We start from the raw sequence: 12,801 nt of genomic DNA on the forward strand, positions 1-12,801 counted from the left end.
TTTATTTAGTTATTTAATTTAACTTAAAAGATAATGTAACTTTTCGCAAGATTAGTCACTTGAAAAACTTGAGATACTGTTTTGAAAAAACATAGAAACTTTTTGTACTGCTTGGGGTTATTGCTGGTTAGGAAGATAGTTATTCATATATTAAATTAAAAATTAGAATAGTTAATATTATATTTGGTAGTTTTTTTTTTTATTTATATAAAATTCAGTATATCAAGTATGGTATTTGGTTATTATTTTATAATCTCAGGTGAATAAAATGTATAGTATGAGTTTGTGTGTTAATTTTTATATTATTTTATATATTCTATTTTCTCGACCGATGCAATTAGTACACAACTGAATAAAACGAGCCAAGAAGAAAACACAAACTGTCGTACGCCGTTGATGAGTATAATATATATGTGATCAACAAATGATATGATGGAATGAATAAGATTCTTTCATATTTATATTCAGAAGTCTCATGTACGAGTGTTAGATAAGATAAAAATCACAGGAGAAAGTGTCAAGTCTTACACGGTGCGAAATCGCACGATCGGATTAATAGGAATTCCAAATATTGAATTGCATTCCTTGAATTTTCTATCCCAAGTTCCTACATAAGACTTCCGTTACCTTTTTGAATTGTCTTAAATCATAATCCATCATTTAATTGCTAACATTATAATGGGTAAATTACATTAAATACATCTATAATATGATTCATTTATAAATATACTCCTTTATATTTTAAAATCATACGCTTAACCTCTTTATAGTTTATACTTTGAAGTTTTTTCACAAGTAGTAGTTTGAATAGAATTTTCATTTTACACGAGCAATTAAAAGACAAATTAAAATGGCAAACAGAAAGTTCCTATATGTATTTGATTTCATGAATTTAATAGAGAGAGAAAAATAGTTTTGTTACCCGCTTGAAATCTTTATGACATTTTTTTCATTTTTAACATGTAAGCTAGTCTCTTTTTTCCTACAAAAAAAAGCATAAAATATGCATGAATTTCTCATTTTATTACTTTAAGTTGAAGTAAGTAATTGATAAAATTCGAAAACAAACATTAGTTTGTAGACAATAAATCGGACCAATGGTCCATAAAATTGCTAATAAATGAAGAAGTTAATAACTTGATTATATTAATCAATAAATCGGATCAATGGTCCAAGTTTATTGAATATAATGTTGAAACGTCAAGTTATTGCAAGTTATTGACTTCTTCATTTATTAGCTCAAGTTATTGATTGCTTCATTTATTAGTTCAAGAATATAATCAACCTAATTTGTTTAAGTTTAGACGGATTATTGACTTTTTATTTATTAGCTCAATTCATTTACTGCGTATTCGGACAAGTAGCCACAGTGCAAAACCAAGGGCAAGAAAATTAATTAAATTAAGAAGTCTGATAGATCTTTGGATTTCTTGATCTAGCAACAAATTGCTTTCTTGATCTATCCTATGTAGCATAATATTAATCAGTTCGAATGTATCTCAAGCAAATCGTTATACGTCTACTTGTTCAATTTTATACAAGTTTACGTGTCTAATTATGTATTCAAAGTTGAAAGGCATAGATGTCAACTAATATCAAAGTAAAAAACACATTTATGTATTATACCTATATATATATATAATTCGAGCACGAGACAATTGGTTACCCGGACACTTGAAGTTAGTACAACAATGGCTCGACTTTCATCATTGGTTTAAGGGATAAAAGTCTGAAAAATATTCCAACTTTAGTCGGATTTGCTGTTGCGATACTAAACTTTCATAAGGACCTATTACCTCCCTAGACTATTTAATACCGTATTTTTTACCCTCTGAACTATTTAATAGTGTATTTTAAAGGTATATATGTGCCCACGTGGACACATTACTATTTATAATTTTGCATTATTTTTTATGTCCACGTGGGCAAATATATATGTTTAAAATACGGTATTATATAGTCTAAGGAGGTAATAGGTCCTCATGAAAGTTTAGTATCGCAACAACAAATCCGATCAAAGTTGAGACATTTTTCAGACCCTTATCCCTTGGTTTAACCTTCCCAGGAAATAAGTTTTTTTATCATTAAAATCACAGTTAATAGACTGTTGACTTTTAATTAACGGTTTAATCACGGAGTATCCCAAATCAAAGAAAGGATATAACTAATCTATTTTTAATAGTTAAGGGCTTTTCTAAAGGAAAAATTAACCATTGGAACATTGTCCCCGTTCTCCTACTTTCCAATGGAGATTCTTCATTATCTCAAATTTCAAACAACATAGATCATTTTAAATCAAAATTTGATAACTTAATTAAGTCTTTAATATAAATAATTAAATCATTTCTAATAAAATATTAATGGTAAGCTGTCAAGTAATTTTTACATGTTTTTTTTTATAACTTGAGTTTTAACATTATATTTAGTATAATTTCATAAATAAAATAAAAAATTGTCATCAATTTAATTAATATCTAATATATTTCCTGAAGAATTTAAAATATTAAAAGGTTGTAGAGAACTCAAGAATACTACTGAGTGCAGTTCCAAATAGGGAAAATCAAGAACTTCTAAAATGAGTTATTAGATCCTTCTATATCTACTTATAATTAATCATTTAAGTTATAAGCAATTAAACAAGTAAAAAGTGAGCGATCAACCAAAAAAAAGAAGAGAGATAGTGACTAAAGTGTGAGCACAAGATATTCCTATAATTTAACGTAGAGAGAATGTTTCCAATAGACTATTTATAATATACAATGATACCCCTATAATTTGATGTTTTAGAACACTTTTAAAAGATTTATTAAATAACAAATTAACCTTTTTAATACTAACAAAAATACTTGTCCAATAATTTAGAAAAAATACTTTTACAAGATCACTTCCCAAAATAAGTAAATTCTTAAAGGTTACCCAAACAGACCATACCCTCTGTTGAAATTTCCTGGAAAATAATTTCTTACCCTTTCCGCCTCCACTTCTCCATTCATCAGTGCAAGTCCTTTACGAACGATGCTGCAAGAGTTGTAGAAGAGGAATGGGGAAAACTGAATAGCTGCTGCAATTAGATCTGAATATTGAGGTACGAGTTGTTAATCCCCTGTTTTTTTTATGGATCTGATTATTGAGGTGCGAGCATTGTAATGCTGATAGGTTTATAAGTTAAACAATGAAATCTGATATGTTAATGAGTTTTATTGCAGTTGTGGTACTATTCAGGAGAAGCGATGTATTGATGGAATACTCAACCAGCAGACTTTCAGGGAAAAAAACCTTTACTTCTAAGAACAGGTAATGTAATTTCCGGTTTACTTTATTAATGTTCCGCAAATAGCATTTTCTGTTATAAATGTTGCTGAGGGTCTATCGGAAACAGTGTGCGTATCTCTATCCTCGCAGACTGATATTTGGTTTGAGATGAGTGAAGTGCTGCTTAAAATCTTTTAACAATTTTGTACCATTTTCCGAATATATTTTAACTAAGAATGGAGTTGCAAAGTTAAAAGTTTAAACTATTAATATGGATTTGTGGTTTCTAAATACATGACAAACTTTCCTATAGCTATTAGTTCTAGAGAACAAATTAAGCAAACATGTTTTAAAGTTTTGTTTTTAAGAAACATATCTAAGGTTTATGTTCAAAGAACAACCGAAATAGAAAATTCATTCTAAAAAAGTTTTATTTATAGAACTAATACTCATGTGGCTATTTACAGCAATAAAATGAGTTATGTATGCCTAGCAATGGCTACGTGTCCGAGAAGGTTAGGGCTTTGATTTTGATTGAAAAATCTTCTATTTATCTTGCACTTCACAATCTGTAAAACCAAGATGCCAAAGCTAAACACATCTGATTTTATGGGGAAGATCCTGTCTACTGCATATTCTGGGGAATGTAGCCACCATGTCAGAAAAAGAAAAATAAACAAAAACACCAATTGCATTATAGAAGTGAGATGTTGTACAGAGGTAATTTGTTTGATATTAGAGATTCTTACTGTGTCCCAACCACCTGGCTTGTGTTTGCTCCCATCTCATTCCCTGAAAAAATTCTAGCCACGCCAAAGTTTGATATCTTTGGATTTATTTCTATATCCAAAACATAGCTTGCTTTAAGGTCTCTATGGATAATTCGTAGTCGAGAAATTTGATGGAGATACAATAAGCCACAAGCAATTCCATTTATGATGTCGAAATGCTTTGGCCAATCAAGTAATTTGCTCTTTGTTTGATCTACAAAAGAAGCCTTTCTAATGATTCAGTTGTTTTTGTGAACATGCCCTTGCCTAGGTCCAGATGTACATGTTATGACTAATATAGCAAAGTTAAATACATTGCTTTAGCTTGTGTAGTTGGTGAGAAATCCAAACAAATAGTATGTATAAGTCCAGGCTTTTGTTAGGCACATATTCATAGATCAACATCATTTCTAGCCCTTGAATGCAGCAACCTAGAAGTCTCATAAGATTTCTCGGCTGAAGCTTTGAGATATAGATATAACTTCATTCTGACTTAATCCAGTCCTTGCATGAACGTCCTTGAGAGTCTCTTCATGGACATTTCTTGTCCCTCTTCCAGTTCCAGGACTCCCTAGTTAATGGAACAGTATATCAAGAGGACATAGATTTTACTGGGGAATGATCTATGTCACAGCTCCCATAGGCACCACATAAGCTATATGTTGTATTAGGAGGTAAACTGAGGCAAAGCCAACTCTTGGTCTGATTCACGTACATGAGGCTTTGCATATAACCATTGCTTGTCAGGACTAGCCTTGATAACACCAAACTGCTAATGAAATAAAAATTATAGAAAACCTCCTCCTTATTGAGAACAAACTGAATTTTATAAATGCTGCTTTGGCTTGATGATGGTGCGTGATCCCCACTCCAATGTAAACCATTCCATGGTCCTGAGCGACCTAATACACTTGTGCCACGTTTGATGAGGGCCTGTGGATATCCAGATTCCAGAAGGATCAGTGTGTAGAGTGCATTCCCCTGGAGTTGAATCACTGTCGTTCTTCTATGCTGAAAGGTTAACCTCCTTGCCAGTTTGAAAATTCTTGACATGCTTCATTTTAGACAAGAACATATCAGTTGGAATATTGAAGTTCTGCTTAGAGGAATTTTTCTGGGTTGGCATCATTTGCATCCATTGCAGGAAGATTACCAGAATCTAAAAGTAGTGCAACTGGATTTTGGACTGATCGTGAGGTGTTAGTGGACCATATAATTGCATTCTTGTCATTGAGAAGAGCAAGTATTCCCGGCTTGAAGATGTATTTATGAGTGGTTTTCCTCTGTTGACTTAACGGTCAGCATAGCAAGAATTTGCTTTTACCATATCCCAGTATGTCGCTTTAAGTAACCACTGGGACTGAAAAATCCCATTTCAAAGGTTCTGCCGGAGGAAACAATAGTTTCACCATTTGTGACGGAGTGATTTGTAGTGATTATATCTGCTGTAGTAGAAATCTTGAGCACAGAAGAGTAGAAAGTCAGTTGAAAAAGTAGGAAGAAACTAGCTTTCATCTGTGATGCCTGAGCCTTTGTATTAGGTGTGAATGATCAAGGACAAACACCCCCTCCCATATGATACCAAGTTATCTCGTGGTGACCCCAAGTCTCACATAGAGTAATATCTAAGACAACTTGGCCAGGATTTAGATATTGAGGAAACCCAATTGTCAGATTAATAAATGTGCTTTAAGTCCTTTTCTGGTGTTCTAACTAAGTAGCTGTATGCACTTCTTAAAGAGGAGAAGAAATTGTCAAAGGTTTTATACTATTTCTATGTGATAGTTGGTCACACAAGGACCGTTGAAGTTATATATCGAGGACCATGTCCAACCGCACTCTTAAATTCATGCTTTGGAAGTCATCAAACTGCTCATTACAGTGATGAGCTTCTCTCTTGGGAGAATGATTTGCAGGAGCATATTCAAGATTGAGTTTATGAGTTTCCACGTATAAGTACAACCACCTCAACTTAATATACAGTCATAACTGAGTTCATCATTAAATTTAATAGAGTTCTTTTTTTATGACCTTTATTTAATAGATTTCTTAATATATATACATATATATAGGGGCTAGACAAAAGCTATTGGGTTTTCATGAATCCATATATTATATTGTGGATAAACTCCTGGTGATTTGGCACCGAGTTAACTTTGGATTGCACATGGATCAAATGGCATAAACAGTTCTCTTTGAGGGAAATATCTTCAGTTTTTCCTTTACTTTTTTATCAGCTTAAAAACCCTTAGTATATGTGGCAGTACAATATCCTTTTTTAAGAGTATATACTCCAATATATACGATTATTTGAACTCTATAACTTGAGTTAAAGTTTTATATACCGTCAGTCCCTTTTTTATTATACTATTAGGGTATCTAAAAAGATATCTACTGGTAAGGTTTTCTTAAACACTAATCACTTTCCACATATAACAGTCATTTAATTTATTGTTTACTCCCATGATTTTCTTTACAGTTACATGGTGAAAGAATCAAAATCAAACAGTGAAATATTCCTACTCTGATTGTCTATCAGAGATCCTAATTTTGACCAATCAGAGAATACCCGTAGAATGCCTCAAAGCTCATCAACAAAGACGCACGATCAAGATCCGGCGGACATTACCGGATCCACCCTAAAATCACAGCGTACCAAAATGGTGAATACTTCCGATGACAGTGAAAAAAAGAGTTCTGGTAAGAAGCTGAAAGAGCTTGAAGTTGGCGTTCCAATAGTGTATGGAAATGTTGCATTTTGGCTTGGTAAGAAGGCGAGCGAGTTCCAGTCTCATAAATGGACTATTTATGTTCGTGGTGCAACTAATGAGGATCTGGGTGTGGTGGTGAAACGTGTTGTTTTTCAATTGCACTCAAGTTTTAACAATCCTACAAGGGTTGTGGACAACCCTCCTTTTGAGTTAACAGAATCTGGATGGGGTGAATTTGAAATTGTGATGACCCTTCATTTCCACACTGATGTTTGTGATAAGCCATTACACTTATATCACCATTTGAAACTATATCCAGAGGACGAATCTGGGGCTCTATCCACTAAAAAACCTGTTGTAGTAGAGTCATATGATGAAATTGTGTTTGCGGAGCCTTCAGAATCTTTTTTTGCCCGTGTACAGAACCATCCAGCAGTCAATGTGCCTAGACTACCTCCTGGCCTAAATTTGCCTCCTCCTGTACCTATAGAAGATGTTGATCGAAGGAAACGTGGTGACACCAAAGATCATCCTCTAAGTCAATTGTTCACAAATTTTTCCGAAGCAGACGAATTGTTAAAACTTACAGCAGCTCGGCAGCAGGTGCAAGGTCATATCGCAAGATTGAGAAGACAGTTGAGCATGGTAGATGGTCAGCATCAACAATTGAAGCCTGCCTCTGATCTGTGAATGTGTATCATTGTTATATCTACAGTCGTCCATCCAATTTTACTCTGCAGACAGCCTTGACGAAAGTGACCGTCCAGTTTTTTCTTCTTCTTAAAATTGGGGCCGGGGAAGGGGATTACAAGGTGAGGAATCAAACCCTCACCAACAAGGTGAGAGTTCACGTAGCCAACCAACTGAGCTACTAAGATTTCCCTTCCCGCTTTTCTTCTCCTTTTGCCTTTTTTTCTTTTTCTGGTTATCTTTGACAGCATCACAAGAAGAGATGCAATAGATTCATTTCTTAATAGATTGATACTGAGGTTAGTCCATTAATGGTGTTCTTTTACCATAATGAATGTTTTTTTAATACTAATCCTGAATGAGAAATTCATATTAGCTCAATGAGACATAATCAAGTTGCATAATTTTTCATGACAGTCATGGCTTATGTTTCTCGAGATTGTCTGTACAACATCTTTAAACATTTTGAGATGTTTATACTATTTTTTGGTAACTTAAATGTATGCCGGATTTTACTTTTGGCCAAATTACGTACTATTTGTTTTATTAGGAAAATATAGATAAAAGAAAATGACTTAGTTTTCGAAAAAAATCGATTAAACTTATGATTTAAGAGAAATCGAATTTTCAAAAGATCAGAGTCGCCACTTAATTTTTTTTAGTAAAAATAAAGAAAAAGAACTTAAGTTTTCAAAAAGATTTAAATAGATAAAATCAATTGAAAAATAAATAGGGTCTGAAGTTCAATGTACATTCCGAGAAGGTGTTAGGCCCTCAGAATGCCCGCTAACTTGCGGTTGACCGGCGATTTGACTAAAAATGATTTTGACTAATTTTAAAATTTTAACTAAGTAAAGAAAACTCATTTTTATTTTAACTAATTTTTGAGAGAAAAAAAAAAAACTTTAACTAAGTAAAAGAGCTTATTTACTTTAACTAATTTTGACAACTTCAACTAAGTAAAGGAACTCATTTACTTTAACTTATTTATTTCTTACTATTGTTATTACTTTTTTATTTTTTTATCATTGTTATTTTATTATTATTATTATTTTTTATTATTTGAAATATTTTAAGGGGAAATGAACTAAAAGGGGATTTTTTTAAAAGGGGATAAATTTAAGTGACAAGACTAAATAAAATAGAGCTAAGTATAAAACATAGATATTTTAATTTGAATAAGATAAAAAAAATAAAATGGCTATCTACAGGAATTTAATTAAATTAAACCATATAATGAACGAAGTTAGTCAAATAATACAATATAAATAATAAGAGAGGGAGAGGAGATAATTAGACTTGGGCTTTGGCCCAAATCCAATTAGATTGCCCTTTGACCCATTTTTCCATTCCCAGATGATATACACCAAGTGTATATACGATGTATACACCATGTATACCGTCAACTCTCGAACTCCCGAAACTGTAATTTTGTTTTAACTATACATCCCTGCATTTTTCGCCTGCATTTTCACGTTTTTGCCCTGTACGTGATATTTTCTGACTGTATATTGGTGTATACAACAGGTATATCAGCCTATTTTTGACTCTTTCAGAGCTTGAAAATTTAATTTTCAACGTTATCTTGTTGCTTTCAACCTGTGCGCCTGTTTCGCTGACCTGATAATGAGGCTGACTCGAATGATATCATAGAGCCTTTATGGCTCGACTCGGAAATGCAAGGAAGAAAGTCCATCATGGACTCAAAGGAGTTCATATATCACGTGAAAGAGAAGACGACATTAGCATACGAAATAAGGAAATAGCTAAGACATGATTTTAATCTGAGAGGCAAGGTAGATGCTTTTTTTAAAAAAAAAAAGAAAAGAAAAGAAGAAAACTACTGCTAGTGTATAGATTTCAAAGAAAGTAAAAAAAAATTCAAAAAAGAAGAAGTGCACACACAACAATAAGAACCATATTTTATCAAATTTAATCAACAATGCAACATCACTTCCTATTAACTAAGAAAGGCATTTCACATACGCACTCCTCACATAAATATCAATAACCAACAAATGGAGGCATATTGGATAACACACTCAACCTAACATGCTTGAATATGACCAAATTCAATTGAATGCCCAGACCATACAGTAAACAACAACAAACGGAGAGGCATTCCCAACAATAGCTACTGAAATAATGCACAATTATCATCTTTTGCTCAAATGAATAACTATGTATGCTGACAGTAGACTACTCACAATAAAATTTTCATTCCCAAGTAAAAAAAAAAAAAAAATCTAACAACACAACTTAGCTTTCCTACACTTTATTGAAAAGCAATTAGGCCTAACTTGATTTTTTTTTCTCTTTGCTTCAAAACAGAGGTTACAAGCAGAAAAAAAAATACTTGAATATTAAACCCGATTTTTGCTCCCATTTGACTCGAAACACTTGGAGAGATCACAAAAGCCAAAGCCAATATGCTATCACACATACGCTAAAGGCATTAAACCATTAAACCCAAAACTATGCTAGGTCTAAAATCAATTTAAGAAGACATAATGGGCGGCCGAAATTTAAATGCAACAATCACGAACTAAATTTGCCTTAAGTTGAATACACCGCATTTTCGACTCAAAAACTAAGAAGGTTCGTACATTTAGAACTCATTTCGGCACAACAATTACTAAAGTGAACTCGAAATCATACCAAACATGTTATTAGCAAATTAATACTTGAACAAATATCAACTGTGAGGAAATATGAATAATGAAACCATCAGTCCAAAGAGAACATTAGAGAAAAATAAACTTATCAAAACAACAACCTTTAACAGAGGCACTGAACTAATATATATCTGATATTTTTATGAATCGGTAGTGTAAACACGGATCTAGATGCTTATTGCTTATGAGGACGAACGCAAGACTAAAACCAAGAGGAAACATTACTCTTTAGACCAAAATCAGACGAGTAACAAGAACATGAACACCGGAAAAGTCATTTAAATATCGAAACAAAGTCTTAACACATGAAAACTAAAACAAAGTTGAAAACACACAAAATAAAATAAAAACATAAAAAAAAGAACTAGGAATTAAACGAAAGCTAAGGGGGAATTTACCTTTCTCCGGGTCGTGAACTGAGTCACGAGTAGAGGAATATCGAACTTAACACCGCAACGAGAACTTTCGAGAAATCCAATTAATCTTTTTGCAACCCACAAAGAATCGGGAAGAAAGAAAAATATATATCTGAAGTGTATGTTTCTGGGGAACTTTTTCAGCTTTTTTTTTTAAAAAAAAAATTCTATCTGACTTCTCCTTAAAAGAAAATTTCTCCCCCTTACCGTGAGTGAGGAAAGGGTACTTATGGACAAGGATTCGGGTTCGGAATGTGGGGAGTAACAGATAGAAATTCCAAATTCAAAAATTGAATTCCTTCACCAATTCGGACAAACACCTTTTCCTTGGGGTTTTGACTCATTCCGAAAGCGGAAAGCAGAACAGAGCGCGTGCCTGCTGCGATGTTAATGGGGATAGGGACGTTGGAGAAGAAACAAAAATTTGCAGCGTACGTCTCTCTGTTGCTGCTGCTTGCTGGACTCGGGTTGCTTTCTGTGTGTTGGATTGCGAATTGGGTTTGTTCTCTCCGGATCGCTGGAGGAAGAAGAAGAAGCGCGGTGGGTACTGTTTGCTGTATGTGCACATTGTTGAAATGGGTTTCTTAGTTAATGAAGGAATTAGGCTGGGCCGGGTCAAGTAAGAAGAGGAATGGGTCAGTTTAGGAGTAATAAGAGTGTGGGCTGGAGCTTGGGTTGGGCTGGGAATCGAATTAAAGTATTGGGTTGGTTGGGAATTTGGGTTTAACATATGGGCTGGAAGGTTTGCTGTAGATGCCACATAAAATCCCAAAATTTGGTCATTTAAGAATGGGTATAGAGTAAAAAATTATATTGGTTAGATTTCAGAATTTAAGTAATAGCTAAATTGAGTTGAATTAACGGATTCAGCTAAAACCTATATAAGGTGAACTAATAAAAATTAATTGGCGAGCTTCTTAATTTTAACGGAATAAAATAATTAACTTAATAAAAATAACTAATTCAACAACATATCTATAATTCAAATTAAATTAGATTAATAAAGTGTTTACGTTAAAATAATAATAATAATATCGATAATAATAATGAAATCTTTTTCAAGATAGTTTTCAAGTATTTATAAAATATATTAGTTACATACGTAACAATATAAAACATATTTATTATTTAAAATATTATAAAAGTGAATAAAATTCTTAAAATATCTTGAAACATATTTTGAATTTTTTATAAAATTAGTTATTTCAAATCGTTTGGGATTAAGGAAGCTCACAAATTAATTTTTATCGCAGAGGGTCAAAATTAGGTGTCAACACTATTGTTGTGCTGAAGTCCTTGGACCACTTTTGTTCTTTCAAATTTGCCACAAAATTCTTCCATTTTACGGCTAAAATCCAAGGCTGATGTGTTATTATTCATTCTAATTTTCTCTCTCCCAATTTTATGGCTGAAATTCATGTGTTGATAAACTCAATAAGTATGCCCGTATGAATTGCTAACATTGTAGTCCGGATTGTATCGTGATAGAGAATTGCTTAAAACCCCAAAGAATATAGAAACAACAACTCTTTGAAAATAGTGACCTATTCGTCTTTCTCGCCTCAGCCTTAATTTCTCTGTTATTCATCTATATATTATTTCTAACATTCTATGTTGTGTCTCGTGCGTTTGGTTTGAGATGAGTAAAGTGCTAATTAGTTCTGGAGAACACATTAAGTAACATTTATAAAAGTTTGTTATTGAAAACATATCTAAAGTTTATATGCAAAGGAAGGATAAAAGTTCATCCATAAGTAGATAATATGTAACTTGCTGTGTAATGTGTTATTTAGCTATTGCTGTATTTTCCAAGAATCAGAAGTTCGAAGTTTTTTCTTCCTTTCTAAAATTACTACTCATGTGAACACAAGTCAAAATAGTTGTATTTTTTTTTCACTCTACCGAGGATATAGAGATGTGATTGTGAGTTCATTCTGTGATCCTGATTTGTCTGCATCAAGTACCTCTCTTTCTGGGAAAAATCCTGGTTCTTTAGCTTCTGGCAGTCGACTTCCATGACTGTTACCCAACATCATAATGACAGAAGACATGTCTGGTCTATCTTCTGGACATTGTTGCACGCATAATAGACCGACTTGGATTGACCTTAAAACTTGAGAAATATGGCAAGAACCAGCTAGTTGTTCATCAATTAGTTCCAAGGACCTATCTTCCTTGTAAAGCTTCCATGCCTGTTTGAGCGTTGATCAGAGATCATTATAAGTTCCATGTATTGTATAGAAAGAAAATGAGTTATGTATGCCTAATAAAGACTAGATAAGTGTGC

The 12,801-nt window shown here is 33.0% G+C and overlaps 2 protein-coding genes across 6 annotated transcripts in view; one reads left to right on the top strand and one right to left on the bottom strand.

The window, feature by feature from the left end:
• Positions 1 to 12,801, bottom strand: part of LOC125829947 (G-type lectin S-receptor-like serine/threonine-protein kinase SD1-1) — a 40,825-nt gene that overhangs the window by 25,427 nt on the left and 2,597 nt on the right. The window contains exon 6 of one of the 5 annotated variants that reach the window (XM_049509168.1): positions 12,359 to 12,706. The exons of the other annotated variants lie outside the window; for them this stretch is intronic. Coding sequence (XP_049365125.1) covers positions 12,413 to 12,706 — 294 coding nt within the window. The 3' untranslated portion in view covers positions 12,359 to 12,412. Of the gene's footprint in view, positions 1 to 12,358; positions 12,707 to 12,801 lie in introns of those variants that run through there. 5 annotated transcript variants of the gene reach the window in all.
• Positions 6,538 to 7,804, top strand: LOC125829977 (transcription initiation factor TFIID subunit 14b-like). Its single transcript, XM_049509209.1, has one exon. It carries the CDS (start codon positions 6,599 to 6,601, stop codon positions 7,421 to 7,423), a length of 825 nt encoding a protein of 274 aa, XP_049365166.1. The 5' UTR covers positions 6,538 to 6,598; the 3' UTR covers positions 7,424 to 7,804.

This window comes from Solanum verrucosum, unplaced genomic scaffold, assembly GCF_900185275.1.
Source record: "Solanum verrucosum unplaced genomic scaffold, falcon-dt-bn FXZP01000282.1, whole genome shotgun sequence".
NCBI lineage: Eukaryota > Viridiplantae > Streptophyta > Magnoliopsida > Solanales > Solanaceae > Solanum > Solanum verrucosum.